Source organism: Cydia splendana, chromosome 16 (assembly GCF_910591565.1).
Source record: "Cydia splendana chromosome 16, ilCydSple1.2, whole genome shotgun sequence".
In the NCBI taxonomy this organism is placed as follows: domain Eukaryota; kingdom Metazoa; phylum Arthropoda; class Insecta; order Lepidoptera; family Tortricidae; genus Cydia; species Cydia splendana.
The window spans coordinates 8,928,170-8,954,595 of NC_085975.1; the positions used below are offsets into that span (position 1 = coordinate 8,928,170).

The 26,426-nt window shown below is 38.5% G+C and overlaps 3 protein-coding genes across 4 annotated transcripts in view; all 3 read right to left on the bottom strand.

The window, feature by feature from the left end:
• LOC134798227 (dynein axonemal heavy chain 12-like) overlaps positions 1-1,347 on the bottom strand; it is a 28,398-nt gene extending 27,051 nt beyond the window's left edge. Inside the window, exon 1 of the mRNA XM_063770600.1 lies at positions 1,119-1,347. Within this exon, the coding sequence (XP_063626670.1) occupies positions 1,119-1,253 (135 nt within the window). The 5' untranslated portion in view covers positions 1,254-1,347. The remainder of the gene's footprint in view (positions 1-1,118) is intronic.
• Positions 1-26,426, bottom strand: part of LOC134798226 (microtubule-associated protein RP/EB family member 1) — a 140,955-nt gene that overhangs the window by 3,413 nt on the left and 111,116 nt on the right. The gene's annotated exons all lie outside the window — the stretch shown is intronic.
• On the bottom strand, positions 10,526-21,118 carry LOC134798215 (store-operated calcium entry regulator STIMATE-like). Of its 2 annotated transcripts, none has more exons than XM_063770580.1 (6): positions 20,772-21,118; positions 18,385-18,529; positions 17,859-17,980; positions 15,217-15,416; positions 14,109-14,183; positions 10,526-12,939 (listed from the first exon to the last, which is right to left on the bottom strand). In XM_063770580.1, the coding sequence occupies exons 1-6, from the start codon at positions 20,884-20,886 to the stop codon at positions 12,823-12,825; spliced, it is 774 nt and encodes a 257-aa protein (XP_063626650.1). In that variant the 5' UTR covers positions 20,887-21,118; the 3' UTR covers positions 10,526-12,822. The 2 variants fall into 2 exon arrangements, with proteins under 2 accessions (XP_063626650.1, XP_063626651.1); XM_063770581.1 differs by having other exon boundaries at positions 10,526-12,912; positions 20,772-21,116.

Here is a 26,426-nt window from a genome sequence, read left to right on the forward strand (position 1 = left end):
CCATCAGATATATCGGAGCGGCCAAGGTGTTCACAATGTCTGAACACGCACTCTAACGGCCTGACCATAGAGGCCTGTTCAGATATTTGTGAGCGCCTAAGCCGCTCCGATATAGTCTATCTCGCGCCCGAGATACTGTAGTAGGCCGTACCGCTCCTATGCCAAGCCTACTGATCACAATTTAACTAGCTTTGTGTGTCGGAAGTTTAATATTGTTTTAAGACTTTTAAGGCCAAAGAACACCGGCTGCGTGTGCGTAGACGTGCACGTACGCTAAAATGTTTGAACTGCGCACGCACACGTCACGCAGACTATGCGCATGAATCGTTGCGCGACGTCGCGAAGAGAACATATCGCGACGTTGACGTATGACTGCATACTCGTAGACCTTCACGGCGATTTCGCAGTTCGGTTCGCGCCAAGATGGCTGAAAAGCTTCAGCTGATCGAGTTTAACTGTGAGTTAGCTACGGCAGCATTGTTATTGATATGTGCTGTAGTCGCCTCCCAACGCAACGCAACGCATGATAAGTATGTTTCTATGCATACAAATTTCAGGGTTCAGATGTCATAATACTCATAATGCATTGCATAACGTTGCGTACGTGGGATAAGTGTTTGCCTGCCTTTATACGTTCGCAGTGTCGCGCCGTGATGCGGACATCGTGAAGGAAGGCCCTTCATATGGATAGATATGTATGTTGCAGTCAAAAGTGTGAACTGGTCAAAAGAACTTTTAACCGACAAAAACAGGCAAAACTGCTTTTGACTGAGCATGTTGGTCAAAAGTAGTTTTACCTGAAAATCATACCTATTTCTGGCAGCAGTTTCGTTTTTAGGGCGTAGCAAAAAAAAATAACCCTAACCTGCCTATTACTGCGAGTACTTTTGACTGATAGTAACAGTCACAATTACTATTAACCAATGATTTACAGGTAAAACTACTTTTGACCAACATGCTCAGTCAAAAGCAGTTTTGCCTGTTTTTGTCGGTTAAAAGTTCTTTTGACCAGTTCACACTTTTGACTGCGACATGTATATTACAACGCACACGTGCACGTCAACGCAGACGAACCCGGTGTGCACAGGCATTTAGTCTTCTATATAAGTTATAAATACCTTGATCCGGTTGTAAGGTGGTTGCGGAGTAAATGGCAAGTTGTCCATAAGATGAACATCTGGTAAGGGTCGCATCTTCGGAATTCGACATCCGTTCTTCGTTTCTAAAAGTTTTCTTAGTTCGTGCTCTTCCATATTGTACGTGCGGTTTCAAAATTCCTTTCCTAAAAACTTACATAAATAACAAGGTTCCATGATACTAAAACTATAGGTAAATCAACTATCTTTCGAAATAATGCACCTATTTCTAAGAAATAGACTCAAATGTATATTTTGATAGAAGAATATGTCACAATTGTTTTGTAAATATTTAAGTTGCATAGCGACGGTTTTTAGTGTTCTGTACTAAAAAGGTACAAAAGAGGTCTTATGGTGCGATTATTTCTATCTAAGTATCTGTCACATTCACATTGCTAAAATAATGTTATATCTCGGAAACCCAGCGAAATGCTATACATGGAAGTATTCTGTCCGCTCAATTATGACCCAACGCAAACTACCCCGCGATAGGCGGTACTTACAAACTGCTCGATTGGCAATCTCAGTACCATGGAGATGACAGTCAGTGACAAATGGCTAAATTGATTTATAAAAACAACGTTTTTTTGTAATTAAAAATATATTCATGTGTCGTGAAGTGGTGCAGAAGTTATTTTATTTCATACCAAGGACAGTGGAATCACTTTTCACTTATAGTAAACAGATAACTTCAGTAGAATTTGGAAAAAACATGACGATTTGTTTTCAATACTACCGTGCTAAGCTAAAACGTAACAGATGCATACGACTTTCATAACAACATAAGACTTTTTAAATTGCGAGGATAATAGGGATGGTGTTATGCTAAATGAAGTAGACTATTTTATCAACTTGTGTTTGGTTTAGGTATTTTCTATATAATTATAAATGTAGTAATAAATTCCTTCTTACAGATTTGTATTTTCCTTTTTTATTTCATGAGATGGAGCTATAAAAAAACTACCTAGTTATTTAAAATTAATAATCAAATTTGGTATTGTCATTTTACATTACTTTCCATTCAGATTCCCACAAGATGCTATTCGCAGAGAACTATGGAAAAAAGCTGTCCAATTAGAGAGACATGAAATTGAGTGGATGCCTGGCAAGATATCTAGAATATGTTCTATTCATGAGATATAACCCGTGAGATAATCATACCCGGTCTCCTATATGTAGATACATTTTTCCTATCATGCTTTCACTGAATGAATTTAACAAATACACACATTATCTGAAAATGTTGATCATTTGAATCCACCCTCTACTGTCACATATATGTAGGTTCTCTCTCAAGCCATTTCCGTCAGTAGAAAAGAGCGGCAAACATATTAACTCACATTATAGACGGGTCTAACGCGAATTATATTCAATTACCCTGATTTACCGACGTAAATCAGTTTCGTTTCGTATAATGTGAGTTAATATGTGTTCAAAACGCGAAAGTTTAAAATATTATAAGAGCGGCAAATTTAGAAAATGTAAGCGCGTCCGTTTTCATAACTATGGTTTTCGTAACTGGCTGCCAAAGAAGATTAATTTTTCCTATTTCATAATTAATTATCAAACAAGAATTTACTTTCTGGTTTCGTAATCAAGTTTCGTAACTGGTTATGAAATAAGATTTTTTTTTTCTGTTTTCGCCTGGATTGGCTACGAAATATGAATTATTTTTCGCTGCTTCGTAATTAGTTATCAAACAAGAATTTATTACTCTTTTAGTAATCGAGTTTCGTTATTAACTTGGATATATTTTTTGGAAGTTAAGTTCCCCTTTTGTTGCCAATTTACCCTGTGAGTGACTGACTGGGTAAATTGACTACAAAAGAGAAGAGAGCAACATCCAGGCTCTTTCTGTACCAATTTTGATTAGAAAAAAACTTAGATACAATAAAAGTACCTACATAGATATCCCTACAGTAAATTAGATGAAATAAAAATACGAATATTGTAAATCATCTACTTTAATTTTCTAGATTTGTATAGATACAAAAGCTTGTTGAGTACCCTTAGTAGGCTTAGTAACAGTAAAATAAAAGAAAAATATGACCTAACTTCCTTTAACAAAAATATAATTTTCACTTCGTAATAATTCTTCTTAGTCTAATCTAATACATAAATGGAGCAATAATCTCAACGCAGTGCCCGGTAGTTATTTTGTGTCGTTTTACACGAAAAAGGTACTAAGTGTATCACACGAAAATGTCCAATTATGAAAAAAGAAAAAGTAATAAGTTTTGATAATTAATTTCGAACGAAGAAAAAATACTCGAGTACGAAAGCAGAAAGTGAATTCTTGTTTGATAATTAATTATAAAACAGGAAAAATAAATCTTCTTTGGCAGCCAGTTACGAAAACCATAGTTATGAAAACGGACCAAAGGGCGCGAACGGCTGTGGTCCTATACAAAATTTTAATGTTGCACCTTTTTCTACTGACAAACTTGCTTGACCGGCTATATACATATAAAATATTCTGAACTGAAAGTGGGGATTTATTGTGACTCCGCCTGTTCAAATATTTTTGACCCGATTCGTGTACCCATGTAAATTTTGCAGACTGTATAGCCAGTCCGATTTCTAAGATCAAGTTCGCCATACATTTACTATGGCGTACTTGATCTTAGAAAAACGGACAGACTATACCTAAACGTGACTTCGCACTGCCATGCAGATTGATAATAAAATATACAAAATACTTATTATAGCGGAATACATTTATACAACAATGATATATTTACTTATGTTGAGTTAGTCTGTCATGTCATAACAACATTTTAACTAGTTATCTTTTAATCTGCATTAAATTATTATACGTGAATTATTTGACTGGTTCTTCACTGTATGGCATAAACCTATCCCTGTCCAAGTCATATTCTAATCAAATATGAACCGCGAACTCTCAGCGGCCAGTACGTACAGCAAGAAGGTTATTAGCGGATTAATGTCGCTGATTGGTAGTTATTGACATTATATGCATTTCATCTACACTTAGCTATGTACCATTAGTGTAATAAAGATGACTCTTATTTTGTTTACCAGCTTTGATTACAGGCTCTGTAAACGCGTCGTCTTATTTGAATGTAGGCGTAATTGTGTATGTGTGCTAATTTGGCCCGAGAATTTGAACGGTAATGTTCCTAAAGGCGGTATCCATGGTTATATATGATCGCAGCGGAAACCATTGACGTATATTTTTTTTATTCTATGTAGGGTGTCAGTTTCCGTCCACTTGACGGATTAGCAAATAATACATTTCATTTATAATTTGCTACTTGCGAAATGTAATTTTTACGCAGATAGATAAATTGTTTGGATATTAAGGATTGCAATAAGTCCAAATTTGTCCAGCAATGAAGGTTTATATTCAAATTTCGTCAAGTGGACGAAAACTAGAGCCGGACGAAAAATAACGCAATGAATATCTATGTCGGTGTGAGCGAATATGAGAGGGCAGCTGGAGAAATAGGGAAATTACGGAGCACAGGCACAATGTTATTTATTCGCATACAATGAATGAATGATTGACAGTAATAACAGAAAGATATATTTGAATTGATGTCATTCGAGGATTGATACTTCTTTCGGCGGCGAGAGTCCCGTGGCCAGTACTCACACTCCTCTTCACGGCACTGTCGTAGCTGTTAGTGGAGCCCCAGGCTGATCCTCAGTTTCATCAGCCTTGGGCCAGGCAAAGCCTTAGTGAGAAGGTCTGCTTCCATATCCTCGGTTTGCAGATACTTCACCTCTATTGCTCCTTCTTGGATGCAGTCCCTGGTGAAGTGCATCTTAAAATCAATGTGCTTCGACTTTGAAGTTACCATTGAATTTTGGCTTAGCTTTAGGGCAGCTTGATTGTCATTTAGGATGACTATGCGCTCGTAGTTAGCCCCTAGGTCCTTGTAAAGGTTCTTCAAGTGGATGGCTTCCTTCGCGGCTTCAGTCAATGCAATGTACTCGCTCTCTGCTGTTGACAAGGCAATGCTCTTTTGTTTCTTTGACATCCAGCTTACGCATGTACCAGCATACTTGTAACAATAGCCTGAAAACGACTTTCGGTCGAGCTTACATGAGCCCCAGTCTGCGTCGGCCATTCCATGCAAATCGTTGCCGGTTTTCTTAAATGTCAGGCCCACACTCTTTGTTCCTTTTAAATAACGAAGTACTCTTTTAGCACATTTAAAATGCTCTTCGTTATAGCAATAATTAAATTGTGATAAGTAGCTTATGGCGAACATAATATCGGGTCGTGTCGCCACTGCTATGTACATGAGTGTACCTATCAGGTTTTTGTAAGGGAGCTGCAGATGCTGAGTCTCCTCCATTTCGCTTTTTTCTAATTTAAGACCGGGCTCCAATGGCGTGGATACTGGTTTACAGTCTTCCATTCTAAATTTCTTAAGCGTGTCTTCAATAAACTTTTCTTGGTTTATTTTTATTTCGTTCTTCTTATATGACACGTCTATGCCGATAAGCCTCTTCGGTCTTCCCAAATCTTTCATATCGAATTTGGAGTTTAGTAGATTATTGACTTCATTAAGTATCTTTGGACTTGAGTAGGCAATTAGTAGATCGTCGACATAAATGACTATTATGACTTTGGCTCCTCTTTTCTCTAGTACGTATACACATGGGTCAGCCTCTGATGCTTTAAATCCAATGTCTTTTAATTCTGTGTCGAGCTTCTTGTACCACTGCCTCCCTGCCTGCTTGAGTCCATAAAGTGCTTTAATAAGGCAGCATACTTTCTCTTTTGGAGTATCCTTTATGTCTATCAGCATGTCCTTCGTCTTATTGAAGATAGTTAAATCATCTTTTGTACTTTCTTCAACCATAATTTCTGTCAGATAATCTTCTAGGTAGTCTGGGTATTTCATAACGATTTGTTCTTCCAGTTCTCCATTTAGGTACGCCGTTGTTACGTCCATCTGGTTCAACTGTAACCCTTCTTCCATAGCGATGCTAATGACAGATCTGATCGAACTTAATTTTGCAACGGGAGCGTATGTTTCGTTGTAGTCGATACCTGGTCGTTGTGTGAAGCCCCGTGCAACAAGTCTTGCTTTTCTAGTAACGCTGTCATCGGGTCCAATTTTATTTCTAAGTACCATTTTGTAATCAACAACTTTCATATCTTTGGTTTTCTTTCCGATCTTCCAAGTCCCGTTTTTGACATGTGCTCGAATTTCAGCTTTTATTGCATCATGCCAGTATTGGTCATTTTCATTTTCGTCAAAAAGGTTGCTTATCTCCGTGAGCATGTGACATTCTTCTCTCTCACCTAGTATGAAGTCCTTCCACCATGAAGGTTGGTGCCTTTCTCTTTGGGGCCTCCCATTCTCAGGTATTTGCCTCTCGTTCTCAGGTATCTGCCTTTCGTTTTCGGGCATCTCAGCAACCTCTGGAACGTCATCGAAGTTATCTGCTTCTTCTGGCTCGTCTTCTTGAATGGAATCTGTTGCATTGTGCCTGTTTTCTTGAGCGGATATCACTGGAATTTTGAGGGGGTCTTCATGCCTGTGCTCCGTGATTTCTACCTCTATTTGTCGTCTGTCATGACTATTCTGATGTTTATTTCTGTTTCCTTTTTCAGGTTTCTTTGTGTTGCGCTCCTCTTCGCGTACAAGGCCTTCATAGTCTGTATTTTCATCTTCATAATACATTTTTTCTATGACCTTTATATCCCTGCTTATCACCACGTCGTCATCTTCGGGCATATATAGATTCTGTAGCCTTTTGAGGTCAACGAGTATCCTATAAATACACCCTCTTTGGTTTTTTGTGTCAGTTTACCTCGTCTGTTCTTTTTCAATACGAAGGTCTTCCTGCCAAAAACGTGAAGATGGTTTCTGGACGGTGTCTTGTTCATCCATTTCGTGAACGGTATGATGCCATTTAAAGCTTTCGAAGGGCTACGGTTTATAAGGTAATTTGCCGTAGAGACCGCTTCTGCCCAGAGCTTTTGGGGAGCATTGGCGTCTATCAACAGGCATCTGGCTTTATCTAACAAAGAACGATTCTTCCTTTCGCTTATCCCGTTCATTTGGGGCGTGTAAGCAGTGGTCAATCTTTTTTGAATGCCATGCGAAGCGAGAAAGTTGTCGAACTCCTTATTGCGATATTCTGTCCCGTTGTCAGATTGCAGGTGTCGATCTTCTTGTTGTGGAGCGTCTCAACTTCATTTTTGTAAGTTTGGAAACATTTGAATACGTCGCTTTTCTTCTTGATGAAGTATACGTAGCAGTAGCGGGTAAAATCATCAATGAATGTGACGTAATATCTTGAGCCTGTCAGTGACTCACATTCGAAGGGTCCACAAACGTCGCTGTGTATAATCATCTATCTAGCGGTTGCGTCGTGTAGAGATCATCATGTCTTGTGAAAGGTAATCTTAACATTTTGCCTTTGATGCAGGTCTCGCAGGTGTCTAATTTTTCTTTACGTAGGTTCAATCCGTACATAAGGTTATCTGCGGCCATCTTGTTAAGGTCCTTTTCATTTATGTGGCCAAGTTTTAAATGCCACTCCATGATGTCACAATGCCCTTTGGGTGTGTAGTTTGCAGTTGCTTCTTTCATGAATTTTAGGTAGTACAGTTCATCTCTTCTCTGAGCTGTCAGTAATATTTTGCCATTCATCCGCGTGATAAGAGCTTTGTTTTTGTCAAAGATTACCTTAAATCCTTTGTCGGTAATCTTTCCAACGGACATTGGGTTTACTGATTCGTCAGGAACGAATAAGGTGTCATCTATGTTGTAACCATCACCCTTTTCTGTCTTGACTGTTACTCTTCCTTTTCCTTCAATGTTACTTGTGCATTTCTTTGATGATAACTTGAGCGTGCCGTTTTCTGAAGTTACGTTGGAGAATTTAGATTTGTCGGCACAAATGTGGGAAGAACAGCCGCTATCTAAACACCAAATGTCTTCTCTGGCGCTTGAATTTACGGTACTCAGACAGACGTTGAAGTTGCTAGTCTGTTTACTGTTCTTTTTCTCATTTGAAGTCTTCTTCTTGTTCCAACATGCTTCAGTAGTGTGACCTTTCTTTTTGCAGCTCTTGCAGTACGGTTTCGAGTTCTTTTTCTTGAAATGGTACGCTTCGGAGCTCTCTGGTTGTTCACTGGCACTCCTGGCCTGATATTCTTCAAGAATTTTTACCTTCAGGTCGTCAGGATCGGGCAGGGAGTCTCTTGATTCAATTGCGATGCGAAAGTTTTCATATGTTGTTGGCAAACTGTAGAGTAACATTATGCTTAGCAATTCCGACGGTATTTTTATGTCCATGTCGGCTAGCTTGTCTTTGATGTCCATGAAATTATTTAAGTGATCACGGATATCTTCTTCTGTGGTCATCCGTTTTAGAACTAATTGTTTTAGCAAGGTTGCTTTCCTCGCAGGGCCGGTGCTTTGATAAATCGCTTTTAATTTGTCCCATACGGCTTTTGATGACGTGCATGTCTTCACTTGTTTTAGTTCGGAAGGTGACAGCAAAAGAAAAATTTCAGCCCTTGCCTTCAAATCTTCCTTGGTGAATGTTGACTTCGTCGTCTCATCCGCTTCTGGTAACAATACTTTCTCGCCACTGACGATGTCCCAATAATCGTTTTTTATCAGGACGGCTTGCGCTTGTAAGCACCATGTGTCATAATTTGACTTGTTCAATGTTTCAATATTTCTATAACTTGTCGATGCCATCTCGATTATTTCCAGGCGCGGCGTTTCAGGAACCACGCTCTGCTACCATTTGTAAGGGAATATGAGAGGGCAGCTGGAGAAATAGGGAAATTACGGAGCACAGGCACAATGTTATTTATTCGCATACAATGAATGAATGATTGACAGCAATAACAGAAAGATATATTTGAATTGATGTCATTCGAGGATTGATACTTCTTTCGGCGGCGAGAGTCCCGTGGCCAGTACTCACAGTCGGAAACTAATAATCCCACCAAAAACTTTTAATGTAAAATGTTGCCAAGAGTCAAGACGCACTAAACCATAAGGCTCGCACTATAGAAAAGTTATCTGTAGAGCCAAGCTTCTAACTCTATTAAGCCCTAACTTCACAAAATCTACACCAGTCAAAATATGTGGCTTATAATCGCACTTAAATCAGAATAGGTAGATTTATTTTATTATTATAATAACTATTAGCGACCCGCCCCGGCTACGGCTTCCCACGGATTGTCAATTATACACCTAAACCTTCCTCAAATCACTATTAATATATGAAAATCCGATCAAGAGTTTTTTGACTTTAGGTGTATAATTTGTTACGGTTTTGTGTAGGTATTACCTAACTTGTGCGAAGCCGCGGCGGGTCGCTAGAAGTATGTATTGATTATCAGGGTTTTAAATAAAAGATATGAAAACACTTAGATGTGAATTATATTCGCAATCAATGAACAGTACGGTTACCATCAGTTTGTCACTGACATAAACGCCGTCGAGAACGTAATTTACTTTCTATACATCCCGTTTGCACTAATATGCGAGTGCGAGCGAGATGTATAGAAAGTAAATTACGTTCTCGACGGCGTTTATGTCAGTGACAAACTGATGGTAACCGTACTGATGCACATTTTTACACAGTTCTATTATTAATTTAAGTATAGGTACATTTTGGTTTCCTTATAGAAATTATTTAATTCTTATTTTTCTATTTACAGCCATGACTGGAATATTTAAATCTTATTGGTAAAGAAATGACCTTTCTTCGGATTTTAGACAATATACTCTTCGCTAACAACTTATTAATTTTTGTAATTAAATTAATAAAAATCGACCAATGAAACGATATAGAGAAGACATTCGACTGCTTCAGTCTTAATTCGATGTTTTGTATAATTATGTATGTCGAAATACATGGCACGAACATGAGAATCTAAGTACAAAATACCTTTTTTATAGGTAGGAACGATATAAGATATAAGTAAATCATTTACATTGTAAAAATGAAATGTACATACAAAAATATTTATTTTTATAGCCTTATAAAAAGCAAATCACTCGGTGTTTGTACATATTATAGCAAATTGCAATATATGGAACTTTATCATGTCGTATAATGATTTTAACTAGAGTTACACCAAGAAAAGTCTGCAGAGATTTTGATAGCCCACACAGTGCAAGTGTTATTTTAAACGTCAAACTTCTATGAAATTATGACGTATAAATAACAATTGCACTGCGTGGGCTATCAAGATCGCTGCAGACTTTTCTTGGCCTAACTCTACCTATATAATTAGGTGCCATGGACCTGCACAATCCGTAGATTTGCAAATCTACGACTAATATAGTCCCTTAATTAATAGTACATTACTACAAAGGCCGGGAAATAGGGACTTGTCGGCCAAAACTTATGTAAAGTGCCGAGCGAAGCGAGGCGATTTTACGAACATAAGGCCGCCGGCAATGCTATAATGTGGCCGAGGTATGTTGTACGAAAATTTATAGCCGGCTCATCTCGCTTAAGCGCGCGCAAGATGTTTCGCAGCCTATTATTGTTATTACTGTGACTTTGGAGCGTGTTCTTCAACACAATTTTGTTCCATTGTGGTATTACACGTCGCAGGTACTTACTTACAATTAGATTGAGTGCTACATTAGCCATTGAATTTTACCTGACAACGCCTCTCAATATATTTATATTAATGAATATGGACGTTTATAATTTCTACAGAAATGTGACCCCTTCTACATTATAAAATCTAATTTAGAAAAAAAACATGTGATGTTCCATGAATGAGTATTCATATCCACATATTGTGGGTACTTTGTTTAAGAAACTCTGAAACTCGTGTTTGATTGTCGCTTCCAAAGTAGGTAGGTTTAACTTGGCGCAGTCGGTAGGATCCGAACCTATACGCTCCCAAAGGTAATCTGATTGTCAAAAGACTTGGGAAGCGACAAGCGAACACGAGTTTTAGATCAAGACTACATAAAGCAAAGTACCTACATAATTATAGTACCATATTATTGCTGTCTAATTTCTTATTTAATTCAATAATTATTGTGATACAAACTCGTACAGTATTTTATAATATCGCATTCCTTTCATTCGGATACCAGAGGTACCCATTTAATTTAATAACATCAATGCCAAATCTGGTTGTACTTTAAATAGTGTAGTCATAGTGTAGTTAAAAACATATTGCCATTTATATGTAGTTATAATAATGAGCTTTGTAGTACGACTGTACTACATTACACTAGGTATCATACAAAACGTTAACATCACAGGGGACACACATGAGAAAACATAGACAGTGTATGTGTATGTTTCAAAATCTGAGGATTATAATTAGAGTTACATTTCACTTCACTCACTTACATGATGGTTAGCACGTCTGTATGTGCTGTGGCGGTGACCAAGAAGCTAACCTATTGTTACCAGCATTCATGGTTGGGCAATATAAAGATTCTCAAACTATCGACTCTATTTCAATGCTGTAAGTGTAAAGTAAAGGTTCGCGTGATACTTTGCGTCCCGCAGCTGTACCTGATTAGTGATCAGGATCACTATATAATATTAGCGGCCACTCCACGACATATCGCCGCTATACTTACTCAACCTCGTATCTGCAACACTCATTTGATGAAAAAAGCACCCGTATTCCGAATGAAAGAAAAGCGACATTTCCATCAAATGATTGTTGCAGATATGAGGTTGAGTAAGTATAGCGACGATATTCGAAGTTTATAAATACCTACTTAGAATAAAGCACGTTTAAGTGAGTGCGAATATACATTGTTTATGATTATATAACTATTTTATCCCATGATACATGATTATATTTTACACCATATAAAAATTTAGTTTACCTACTAATCTAAACTTTTATCAGTATCAACGATTTTAATATGGTTTTCCAATAAGGAGATGTTAAACACTACTTGAGACTCTTTGCGGTACTTTTCAAGTTTCCTCCCAGACGATTGGGAACCTGTTTCTTGAGCAATTCTTTCAAATTAATTGATGTCTTGTCTAAAACCTTTTACACTGGCCAACCCGAATCCTTAGGAGGGTTTCGTGTAGGTACCTATTCCACATTGTTGGAACTGTTGGAAGTAGCTGTCATATGTAGTTCAGAAGCAATAAATACCCCGGGAAGCAGGAAATGACATCATTTTGATACTGATAAAGTCTTAAAGCTGGCCCACGCTCATCGAGAAAATCCCAGGCGATGTAGGTAACTACAGTAAAATCATTCCAATTGCACCGTTAGTCTGTGTCTATTTAGGCACAGACTGATTGTGATGACGGGTATTCTAAGAGATTGTTTTCGATAAGTAATCTGAGGGCCTATACCGCGAACACCGAAGTTCGCAAGTTGCGGGCATCTTTCTCTTTTACACCAATTAAAGCGTAATTAGAGTGACAGAGAAACATGCCCGCAATTTGCGAATTTCGAGCTTCAGTGTTCGCGGTATTCCCGGAAATTTATCGTAATGAGAATGGGACGCATCTAAAAACTACTGCCCTTATTCAAAAACGCACATCAAACCTAATTTAATTAAAAATGATATATGCTTGTTTTTTGTCTTTTTCATATTTAATTAAGAAAGAGACATGACTTGTATCTAGTACCTAGCACAGGTAAGATAAGTTTTATGAATAAGGGTGTAAGAGATTGCGTTATGCCCGAAGCACTCGCCCGAAGCACTCGGGGCTTGGGGTAGGGTCATACGTTGGCGCCCAGCAGGCGCTCGTCGGCCGAGTGCTCCTCCTCCTCTGAAGCTGACTTCTCCTTCTTTATTGACTGGTATCTCACCTGGAGAGGTTCATCCGTTCGTAAATGCTAAAGCAAACCTTTGCTCAGTAGGTATATTGAATATTGTTTGATCAATGATATTTAAAAACTTTACGTTATAAACTTTGAAATATTTGATTTTTGTCGTAAAGGAATCGGTAATCGTAAAGTATAGGTAGGCTTAAAATAGCCTTTCCAAGTATGAAACGAATGCTCCATAAATATAATGAAATGAGGACAAAAAAACAATGTCAAACCATGCAAAAGTTGCAATATATTAAAAAAATCATTCAACTAACGAAACCACAACGAGACCGAACGGAATATACATATAATATAATATTGATTTGTTAGTGTTAGGTATTATCGCAAATAATACCTACCTACTAGGTAGGTAGGTACACAAACAACGACCGTCATGCGTCATTCGTACAAAGTCAAATCAGGATAAAATTAAAAATACCGTTTAACCGAGGTTTTTCCGTGAGGTTAACATTTAATTCAATTCATACTGAGCAGACTTGCACAGAATAGCTTTAGGTAGATCTTGAAATACCGAATGAACTTAAATTATAACATTTGTATTGTTATATTTCATACTTATAAGCCAAACATTAGCATTCGTAATTAAGTTCATACATATCTCATGTCGTGACACTATTAGAGGAGCTGTTATCATTAACCCGAATTGGAACGTATAAAAGTATCACGAAAGTGTAGGTATTTAATAGTAATGTATACCTCTAAACTAACAATTCTATCTTAAATTCCTTCTGTTTAATCTTGTTATGTAAGAAAATATGACGTGATCCAATTTTAGATCTGCACGTCAGCCATCAGTACATATTGTCTGCGTCATTGTTTCTATCTCATGATTGTTAATACATATATGGTGTTGTTATTCATTTGTACAATGTGTACTGGTTATGAAATATATACATGTCACTCCGTTATCAGCTTAAGCCCACATCACACGGCTGCACGATGCTACACAGCGCGGCATGAAGCCGTAGCCGGCTACTCGCTCCATTTTCTCATTCACAAATTCAATAAATTTACCTATTCGCACATATGTCGTACAACGTTTTACAGTACATACGGCCCTTTAAATTTTCGACATTGTTGCGTAATGTGCTAATTATCGCACTAGTGTGGTAAAGTAGCACCATGTGTACTGTAAATAAAATAAAGTGGCTTAAGATATAATTTTGTCTTACCTTCGATTTTAACTTCGAAGTCACTCCTCTCGGATGATACATTAGGAAGTTGTCTGTCACCCAGAAAATTAAAATCTGAAAAAGTGAAAATAAAAACAGTTAAGTATACTAACATAAAATTTTAGGGACAGGTAAAATTAGAAAAAGTTGTATGTTGATATAATTTCATAATTCTTGTGACGTTATACTCACTTTACCCACACGTACGAAACGAATAAACAAACTACGTCAAACTGTCTGGCATTTTATAATCTCGTGTTTTTAATAGGTACAGCCGACGTCAATGATATGTTTACACTTTTGCACCATGCTGTCCATGCTCTTTTGTAATAAGACAAAAAATGTAACCATATATTTGACGTCAACTGTACATAACTGTATACCTGACAAATATTTGTACAAGTGATCAAAACACTTCTCCGAAGCCTTTCGATGAAGCAATAATTACTTACTACTAAATAAATAATAAGTACTAGTAAGCTTAAGCCAAATAACTGGAAGGCGTACGGATAGCTACCTACATATCTAAAATAATCAATATTTCTTTATATAGGTACTTAATAATCACGGGCAAGTAGATTAATAACTAAATAAAAATGGCTGTTATTCAACTAAACAATAACTCTTGGCCAAGGCATTGCGATAACGCATATCACAGCCATTACACGGGCCTAGAAGCCAAAACACAATGCCGTCTAAATGTTTAATAAAAATAACGTCTACTCGTAGACATGCCTGTAATAGGATTACATTACATACTTATGTCAGGTCAGGTACTTAATATCTACGTAAACTTTATACTTAACTATCGTTTAGTTAAATAGGTATTCGTGTGGCGTCGTCCGTATACCTATATGTTTGGATGATCGACGCAAATCTTTAGCTTGGGTCGAGACTGGCGACAGCGGCAGAGTGGTGAGCGCGGACTTGGTATATGTCGGTAATAGATGCCTCACTTAACTCACAATGACAAAGACGGGTATGATATCATGAACATAACGCCCCACAGACAGCTCAGCTTGGGGTCTGACTGGCGAGCTGGCAACAGCGGCAGCGTGGCGAGCACGGACTTGGTAAACGTCCATAATAGACACATCATTTAACTCACATTGACAAAGAAGGGTATGATGAGCATAACGACGGCCAGTTCTAACTTGGGGTCAGACACTGGCGACAGCGGTAAGGTCGCCAGCGCGCGCGCCACGCGCGGCAACCGCAGTATTAGCGCTAGCGCCGACTTGGCGAATGTCGCTAGCGCCGCGTAAAGCACGCATTGGCAGAGCCACGCAGAACACATTGGGGGCTTGCCTGAGGGAAAAAATCAAACTCGCATTATATTTGAGATTTACGTACATATTTGCAACCTAGGGATATATGTGCTATAATTATGTTACATTACGAAATTCATTCGTTATGTACTCCTTGCTCACATGCATGTACATTATTGTACAGTCAGCAGCAGATATACCTGAGCGGGCAAGGTGTCCAAGAAAACATATACACTTCAATCGTCACAAAAATAAGGACATCTAAGTTGTCATTTTAGCGTAGGCTTTCAGTTCGTCACATATATCTTAACTTCTGAGTTTTTCTTTATCACATACACCCTTATTTAATCACAATGACAATAACGGTTAGAAATTCAGTGGTAACTAAGCACTCAAATTCAAGCTGCTGTCATTAATACCTACACGCACTGCCAATTACGTACGTCTGCAGCCAGGGTGCCACCAATTGCTAAGCAGTTGTTATTTCAATGGTAACTAAGCATCAACATTTTATCTGTTTAACTTTAAAAAGAATACTGTAGCAACTACGAATTGACACCTCCTTTCTTAAAGAAGTATTTTATCGTCAAGTGTCAAACTTAGACAATAAATAAGCACTTAGGTTCTACGAGAATGATAGGTTTTTTATTTTAACTATCATAGGCGGTCGTTCTTCCAAACCGTAGAGCATATTATATGTTAATATATTTATTAAGCCCGCTTATTGTACTAAAATATACTATATAGTACTAAAATACGATGCTCCGAATCGATCAAAGAACAAAGGAGAAAATAATAGAATTTAAACTTAACACGTTCACTGTCCCAATCTGACATGTAAACCTTATGGCTTTGTAATAGAGGCTAGCCGTGGCCCCACGTGAGGAGCACGGGCGTATCCAACTATGACTATGCTATGACTCCTCTCTTTATTTTGTTGGTTGGATTCATGATCCGCAAGAAAGGTGCCTCCTCTTCTATAGATGTACCTATGCGATAAAACCATCACTGCCATGCATAAACCTACGTAATATGCTAACTGTTGACCATAGGAATGACGAATTTTGTTTTTACAACTTAGCAGAGAGGATAGAATATACGGAGGTATATACAGTATGTATCAGAACGAAAGGCCAAGAAAGAGACCCATTAATGTTTAAGTCATACTGAGCAACTTTTAAGGGGCCCACTGATTAACAGTCCGCCGGACGGTATCGGCCTGTCAGTTAGAACCAAATTTTGCCAGTTCCGAACAACCGACAGGCTGATACCGTCCGGCGGACTGTTAATCAGTGGGCCCCTTTACTATGGGACCAACCCTGAAACCCCGGAAAAAAAAATCCTCTCCCATAGAAAATATCAACATCAGACCAGCAAAATGTATGAAACTTTCTTGGTCCCATAGTAAAAGTTGTTCAGTATGACCTAAACATTAATGGGTCTCTTTCTTGGCCTTTCGTTCTGATATATACTGTATATCTTTGAACTTATTGTTAGCATAACCTAGCAGTAAACATCAAGTGGCATATTCCGCACAGGAGTAATCTAAGGAACGCCCACTGCGGTTTCAAACCTACAACGTCCTGTTAGAAAGCCGTACATACGCTACATGTGACATATAAATTTATGCGAAATTAATATAAAACTACAAATTAATAACAGAAATGAAACCCAAAAAAAAAAGCTGTAATCTCTAGGAGCGTCCCGACTGAGATTTGAACCCGCGGTCTCTGCTTTGAAAAGCGAACGCCTTAGTAACAAGACCACAACGTGCCTTGACAATTGGCTCTAAATTCGGCTTCAGTTAGCTTTCGCTATGTGTCACTCATTCGTTTTGATGATTCTATTCAATAAAAGAAATAGTTTGCAGTAAGTTGACTGACAGGCCCCTGTCAATGGTTGAAGGGCAAAACGTGAGATAGATGTATGTGATGACAAGACTGTACTGCTTTCGATGATTGTCAAAACGCTTTACCTAAAATTAGCATAGCTATCATTCATTCAATATACGACCATACATGTATGCTTTAAACGTCTATTTTTCCATATTGTTCAGATATATTTGACACGTTGACCGCTTAGATACCAGTGGTTTTTCGACAGCTAAGGTATCAATGATTTGTTGTAAGTGTAGAAATTAATGAATAGCGACTGTTAAGATATTTGTGACATGTTGAGCGCTCACAAGTAAATGCTACCATGACAATCAACAACTTTTTGACAGTTTAAACGTTTACCTCTCTTTGAGCACCTAGAGTGTATAGCGACTTCTGCTGCTGACTGTACACATTCATAATATTTTTCTGCTGCTGTTATTATAGGTATAGTTGTTATTGAGGCAGAAAACAGAAGAGGTAAAACATGAATAGTAATTATTCTTGTCTAAATCTTGAAAATCTCTAGCTGCATTTTATGCATAGTTTATAAAACAATTTTTATGTAGGGTAATTCAAACTAAATAAATAAGCAACAAGCAACTCACCATATTCCCCAAAATTAATAAGTGGGATGTCATAATGTCTAGCACAGTACTGAGCCAGCCTGATGCCTGCCCAAATGATGAGTAACCCTAATGTAGAGTCCACCATGAAGTTCACTATGTACCTGTATACAAAAAAGAGAACAAGTATAGGAGGATGTCCTCTGGTATTGTTTTCTAAGGTAAAACTGTTATTTGTATAATATAAAATTGTACAAACAGCAACACTTAGCTGTACATTTGGGGCTATTCATAAATTACGTCATTTCAAATTAAGGGGGGGGGGGGTCTGGACATCGGATGATGGATAGCATGACGTAGGAGGAAACGGGGTCATTCGAAGCATGATTTTTGGATGATGTTAGCCCCCCCCCCCCCCCCCTAAAATTCGTCGAAAATCGTCAAAAATCGATGACGTAATTTATGGACAGCCCCTTTGTGGGCCTTATTATAAAAGGTATAAGGTCCACCAATGTACAGTTAACATTGTGGGCGATGGTATATGAGTGTGATATATGAGTTTTCTTACCATGTACAAGTGTTTCCTTCAAAATGTGGAGAGATCCAAATGTTAGCTGCATGTATGATTAGAGCGCCCAGGCCTTGTTTTGAGGTGTCATAGAACCAAATGAGCCATGGTCTTCTGGCATAGCGAGGCTCACAAAATCTTTTACCTAAAACAAATTTAAATATTTATTTAGCAGTACCTCATTTCATTTACAATAAATAAATACAATAAGTGATATGTGAAATAGATGTATAAAAGAGCATATTTTTTTTATTTAGATTTAATTATTACTAATTAGAAAATTTGTTACACAGTGCAAGTTCCTCAAAATTTATTGAAATTAGGTATGGTCTTAAAAGTATGCCAATCAGGCATTCAAATACTTTTAATTTAAAAGAACTCTGGAATTCAAACTAGGTATTAGTAAGAATCAAATGTTAAGTGCATGCATTAAACAACATCTTACATGATACTTTAGAGTTAGTCTAAACCTGTGCAATAACATTACATGTAAGATTAAATACCTATGTAGAGAAAATAAGCAAGCAAATTTCAAAACAAAATTTGAATTGGTTAATAAGTCCCAAAGAAGGGGGATCTATCGCAATGCGACAACTGGCGCGGCATAACGCTCCTACCTTCTGCCGCAAAAGTACTAGCTAAGATTCTGCTCAATCGCATTGCTCCAAGAGTGGCAGAGATGCTGAGAGACGAGCAAGCAGGTTTCCGCCCTGGTCGCTCCTGCACAGACCACACCAATACCCTACGCATCCTTATTGAACAGTGTGTCGAATGGCAGTCGGAGCTGTTTCTGGCCTTTATGGACTTTGAGAAAGCCTTCGACACCGTAAAGTGCAGCGCGCTGTGGTCCAGCCTTCGTCGCAGGGGCATACCCGAGTGTATCATCCGCATAATCCGCTCCTTGTACGAAGGGAGCACATGCAGGGTGATACATGAAAAGGAAATGGGAGCGCCTATAAGTGTAACTGCCGGTGTGAAGCAAGGATGCCTCCTGTCACCACTGTTATTCATAATTCTTCTCGACGACGTGATGAGGAAAGTGATCGAAACACCAAGAGGCATTAACTGGGGTACTAAGGAACTGGATGATCTTGATTACGCTGATGACATCGTGCTGATTTCGCCATCGCTAGCCCATCTTAAAGCGCAACTTGAGAGCCTTCAAGAGGAAGCTGAAGCCATGGGCCTGCGAATCAACCGACGGAAGACTGTCAACATGCGAGTAAAATCAGATATCACGGATCCTTTATTGCTCAAAAACGATTGCCTTGAATCAGTCTCCAAGTTTGTATATCTCGGCAGTACACTAACATGTCAGGGAGGTGCAGACGAAGACGTCGAGAGCAGAATTAAGAAGGCAAAAGCTGCATTTGCTCAACTCAAGCCTGTCTGGGACTCAAACGTTCTCACTCGCCGCATAAAAATCTCCCTCTTCGAATCCATCGTCAAGTCCATGCTGCTCTTCGGCTGTGAGACGTGGAGAGTGACAAAGGGGCTGATACACAAGCTACAAGTGTTTGTCAATAAGTCCCTACAGTCGATCCTCCGCATATTCTGGCCGAAGACTATAAGAAATGAGGATTTGTGGAGTATGTGCCGCCAATCTCCGATCGCCCAAGAAGTAGCGCTGCGGAAGTGGAGATGGATCGGTCATACCCTGCGAAGAGGAGATACGAACAACGCCAGTATCGCGTTCGAGTGGCGGCCTCAGGGCGGGAAGCGAGCCCGCAAACCCCCTGTGCACACCTGGAGGCGCAGCGTCGAGAACGAGCTGACAGCCGTAGGACTGAGCTGGAACGAGGCCAAGACGGTTGCTCAAGACAGGAGGGCGTGGAAGGATCTTGTGGAGGCCCTATGCACCTCCAGGGTGCCCTAGGACAGACAACAACATATTTATTTTAGAACATAATTACACAAATTGTCTAACTACTACTTAGACAATAATATATTTTTTTACAAATAATTAATAATACTTAAATACATAGAAAACACCCATGATTCAGGAACAAATATCCGTGCTTATCACACAAATAATAATATATGCTCTTACGAGGATTTGAACCTGGGACCATCAGTTTCATAGGCAATCTTACTACCAAATAGGCAAGACAGTAGGTCGTCATTTTAATACATAGTACTGCTAAAAGTAACGTGTTCGATAAAATTATAGACTAGGTACTATTACTATGACTGTCTAGTCTACTCTATAACTCTTATACATTAAACATATATTTAAAATTCTGCTCATTATTCAGAACAGAATCAGTATTCTATAAACTGTAATTGGCATCTTTACAAATTGCATTAATGTCATCGCATTGCAATACGCAATAAGATTCATAAACCTTGACCTGTTGACTTGTCGAGAAAGTAGGAGGTATCCTTACCAATCAGGCATGTAAACGCCAAAACCGCCAAGAGAAATTGCATAAACCAGCCATAAGTGTCCGTAAGTGCATCTTTCGAGCAGTGGAACTCGCTAAAATATGTACTATTATTCATTGCACTATTTTTTAATCCAATAAACACGTTCACTGCACTAATATTATTAAACACATGTTTCGGTGAACTGAATCACATTTTATAGCATTCTATATCATCGCAATGTGGTGCTTTTAGAATTATGAATAGTTGTAAAATTGAATATCAAAACTAATATAAAATATATACAATAAACATTATTCGGAGTTTTTTCGTATTGGAGAACGATGGGTTAACATGGGTTGACGGATATACGGATTACAAATGACAATGACAGTTTGTGAATGACGGAAGACGGAAACGTCATAAATTGAAAGCTGAAGTATGTTCGAGACACTAATATATTTATACTCGTTAATGTTCGTATGACGCACATGCGTCGTGTCGCGCTGTCCACAGCAAAGGATACAATGGTCTACATAACAAGCGCCAATCGTGTGGAAGTCCACGCTCGCACGAGTGTGGAGGGGGCTCTAGAACCGCACCAAGGTCGCGATTTGGTGCGGCTGTCTCTAGATACTTCAAAGCGGAAACACAAATTATACTTTGTGCATTCTAATTTGCGTTATTTGACAGACGTGCGCGCCGCGCCGCCATTCATACGCGCCGCCGCCGCCGGCTCGTCCACTCGGCGCGCCGTTGCACGGGCAACTGAGCGTTTAAGCCCGATTCGGGTGGATAAAATTATTTTATTTTCACGACAATGATGCAACGTGTAAAGAAAATTGCATGTTATTAATAAACAATCCGTTTACTTTGTTGTTTTTTCTCTCCTTATTTAGTACCACACCAAGATCGTAATTAAAGTAAACTATTGAACAACACACTTACGCAATAAGTCTAAACTATGTATGTACAAGAACAGCGTGTGCGTGAGTATAATGCTAGTGAAAAACTATAAATAGTTCATTTTTGCAGTTTGTAGTAGGTAATACCTAAATGAAAAAATTTGCTACACGCCGGCGCCGCCGTGCCGCGCCGACCTAAAATGCCGGCGAGCCGCCGCCGGCAAATTTTAGGTCGGCGCGCACGTCTATTTGACACATGTCACTCACAACAGCAATACAACGTAAAATGTCTTGCACATCGAAATCACAAAGGAAGACAGTTGCACTGCGAACGTTTACGTTCTACGTTTTTTTTTTTAATTTAGGGTTGACCGGACACCACCGTTATCGGCTGTCCCAAACCAAAACCTAGTAAGGGACAAATTTCTCAAAATGAGTTTTTTATGTTATTTGGACCCACCTAGTAAATCCTCACCCGATTACAAAGACACCGGCTCGAAAATCGGCTTAAATGACAGAGATTTGGACACCTCCAAACCTAGTAAGTAGCATGTCTAGTGGCGGTTTACCATTGTAAAACCCAGCAAGTCACATATCCCATTACAAAACCTAGTATGCGATTGAGCATACTAGCTTTTAGTGTGGTATAAGCGCCTTACTAGGTTTTTGAACTGGGAATCATTGCGCGGCGGCCGCGCGCGGGGCACCTAGTACCGTCGTGATTTGTCCTGTCCTGATAGCATAAGAAGCCCTAGGGGTATTACGAATGAAAAGAATAATGGTATAATAACCTTAATCAACATTATGCCAGAGTCAAGAAGATCATTCTGGAACGATCTTCCAGTAAATAACTCATGGATTGATTTAGTTCATGGTTGTCAGGGTGAGGCCGATTGATTAATAAATAAATTGATTTAGGTAGTTCATAGACGGTGATCAGGGGGTGAAGCCGAATGATTGATAAATAAATAACAGTGTCAAAAATTATGCTTGTACGGCATATACGAGTAACATTCATAAAAAAATATGTTTGGTTATTTTAAGTACCATAAAACTAGGGTTTTAAGAGTGACCCAGGAGAACGTACTATGGCAACGAGTGACAAAAAAAGTTGATTCACCCCACAGCAGCAGCTACGCTTACGCGTTGATTCAGAAATAGATTATTGCGCTAGTTTTCGCCCAGCTCTAGTTTTCGTACGAACTTTGAATATAAACCTACATTGCTGCACAAATTTGGACTTATTTCAATTCTTAATACTTAACTAAACTACATTAATCCGTCAAGTGGACGGAAACTAGCGCAATTATCCTATATATTAAGCAGTTAACACCTACTAAGAGCACTTACTAGGTTTTTGAGCTGGATTATGTAAGACACTTCTATCGGTACTTACATTTTCAAACCTAGTAAGGAGCATAAAACGTGCAAAATATGTAATATATATTGATATATGGATGTTAATACATACAATGGTTGATAATGTACCTATTTACATTCAAAAAATTACATAAAATTAAGAATTTTTATGTTTTTACGCTCTCCTGTAAAATTTGGTCTGAAGCAGGTACTAGGTTTTGGTATGGGACAGCCGAGGTACATTATCAACCATTGTATGTATTAACATCCATATAACAATATATATTACATATTTTGCACGTTTTATGCTCCTTACTAGGTTTGAAAATGTAAGTACCGATAGAACTGTCTTACATACTCCAGCTCAAAAACCTAGTAAGTGCTCTTAGTAGGTGTTAACTGCTTAATAGATAGGATAATTGCGCTAGTTTCCGTCCACTTGACGGATTAATGTTGTTTAGTTTAGACATTAAGAATTGAAATAAGTCCAAATTTGTGCAGCAATGTAGGTTTATATTCAAAGTTCGTACGAAAACTAGAGCTGGGCGAAAACTAGCGCAATAATCTATTTCTGAATCAACGCGTAAGCGTAGCTGCTGCTGTGGGGTGAATCAACTTTTTTTGTCACTCGTTGCCATAGTACGTTCTCCTGGGTCACTCTTAAAACCCTAGTTTTATGGTACTTAAAATAACCAAACATAATTTTTTATGGATGTTACTCGTATATGCCGTACAAGCATAATTTTTGACACTGTTATTTATTTATCAATCATTCGGCTTCACCCCCTGATCACCGTCTATGAACTACCTAAATCAATTTATTTATTAATCAATCGGCCTCACCCTGACAACCATGAACTAAATCAATCCATGAGTTATTTACTGGAAGATCGTTCCAGAATGATCTTCTTGACTCTGGCATAATGTTGATTAAGGTTATTATACCATTATTCTTTTCATTCGTAATACCCCTAGGGCTTCTTATGCTATCAGGACAGGACAAATCACGACGGTACTAGGTGCCCCGCGCGCGGCCGCCGCGCAATGATTCCCAGTTCAAAAACCTAGTAAGGCGCTTATACCACACTAAAAGCTAGTATGTCTCAGTCCCATACTAGGTTTTGTAATGGGATATGTGACTTGCTGGGTTTTACAATGGTAAACCGCCACTAGACATGCTATTTACTAGGTTTGGAGGTGTCCAAATCTCTGTCATTTAAGCCGATTTTTGAGCCGGTGTCTTTGTAATCGGGTGAGGACTTACTAGGTGGGTCCAAATAACATAAAAAACTCATTTCGAGAAATTTGTCCCTTACTAGGTTTTGGTTTGGGACAGCCGACCTATTTACATTCAAAAAATTACATAAAATCAAGAATTTTTTTGAGGCTGACACTTTTTATGTTTTTACGCTCTCCTGTAAAATTTGGTCTGAAGCAGTTACTAGGTTTTGGTATGGGACAGCCGTTATGAATCGGTAGTCGTCTAAATCGATATGAATTTTTCATTTTTCTTGGGAAAACCATATAATTCTATCTTTATTTAAATCTCAAATAAAAATTCATTATACGTCACAAAACGATACCTCAGTCTAGGTGAGTGAGTATTATATTCTTTGGTCTAGGTGCCATCCAATCGTAATCGCTTGCTGTGACAATCGATTTGGGTTTGTTACATCTCTATAAACGTCAGTCAAAATGTGTCAAATAACGCAAATTAAAATGCACGGAGTATAAGTCACAGACGGGCGTACCGGACTGTAACCTTGGTCCGGTCCGAGGCCTGTTCGATCGTGTGGAAGGTTGCCAGCCGTACGGCCGTTAAGGATGCAGCTATAAGCGCGAGCGAGAAAGAGATATGCTGATGCTGATCGGATCAAGATCACGGTCCGGTACGTCCGTTTGTAAAAGCTTTAAAAAGCGGTTATGCCCTGCCGCATCCATGAAGTTATAAGATGGAGTGAACTGTCACTTTTTTTGCCATACTAAATTTAACCTTATCACCGAGCCAGAAAGACGTTCTTACCAGACTAGAGAAAACGGTCCACTTGAGATAGCAAAGGTGGGTCGCGGTGTCTCACTCGCACATGTTGCCAATGTTAAAAATATACCATTGTGGTAGTATTTATATCAATATACTACTGAAGTTAAATACCTTCTTATATTATTTAAGTGCTATATTTAGAGTAAGGTTCTGATATCTTTTAAGAAATTTGTAAATAATTATGATGTCAATATTATTAACTGATTTAACCAAGCATGTGCACAACAAAAAAACATTAATTTTGATATGGTAGACATTGTAGTAACTTTGAATATTAATTGGTATCCCTAACGTGTGATGACATGTTATCAAAACACGTGAATGAAAAATTTCTTAAAAATGGTGAATAAATGTTGCGTTAAAGGTTGTAGGAGTGAAAGAATTTCTAATTGTGGAATATTGTTTCACAAGGAAGCCACAATTATTACATTTTGCGATAAAAATACAAGTCAACATTGTCAAACTCATTAGGGTGACCATGATGTCGGCACGATGAGAATCATGCCGGCTACATACGTAACGATAAATCGTTGCGATAAAACTGTGCAGTCCGACTGTGCAGATAAATCGAACCGTGTGTATGACAAATCGTTACGATAAATCGTTGATCGGTGGCAGTTGCAAATTATGCCGGCTACATACGTAACGATAAATCGTTGCGATAAAACTGTGCAGTCCGACTGTGCAGATAAATCGAACCGTGTGTATGACAAATCGTTACGATAAATCGTTGATCGGTGGCAGTTGCAAATTATATCAGAAAAATCGTTGTCGAAGCGAACTGCACAGTTTTATCGTTGCGTGTGGGTGGCGACCGTTCATTTCGGCAGTACTTCACGTCGCTCGCTTGTGTGCGCACGTGGGTTACCTATTATTCAAGTAAGTACATTAATGAAAAAAATAAACTTTAGAATTTGGAAAGTAAAGAAAGTGAATTAAACTAACATTTATTATGTGTAATCAAATATATATACTGTTACTGTCTATCCTTCGGGGCCCCCTGAGGAACGGGGCCCTGTGTGCACGGGCCCGTGTGCCCTTATGGTCAAGACGGTACTGCTAGTGATGGGTCAAATCGAAAAATTTACAAACCGAATAAGTCGACTCCGATTTAAACCCAAATCGGTTTGCAAACCGATTTGGCCAAGTTGATTTAACTTCTATTTTTTAATTATCAGTAGTTCAAACTGCTCCGTAGTCGCTTGGTTTTGAGTTGAAGAAATCGAATTGTAAATTTTACGGTTTGTTCGACCCTTAGAATCCTTAGAATAACACAACAACAAAAACTTTTGACTTAAAACTTTTGTAATATTTTTTTACTTTCCGTTGCGCGGTATATCAAAATGTCATTAATTGCTAAAGATAAAACGGGA

Coding starts and splice junctions, on each gene's coding strand:
- LOC134798215 (XM_063770580.1), bottom strand. CDS start 20,886: ATGAATAATAGTACATATTTTAGCGAGTTCCACTGCTCGAAAGATGCA. Junction 14,184..15,216: donor TCATACCCTTCTTTGTCAAT/GTGAGTTAAATG, acceptor TCACTTTTTCAG/ATTTTAATTTTCTGGGTGAC. Junction 12,940..14,108: donor CTTCGAAGTTAAAATCGAAG/GTAAGACAAAAT, acceptor GGTTTGCTTTAG/CATTTACGAACGGATGAACC.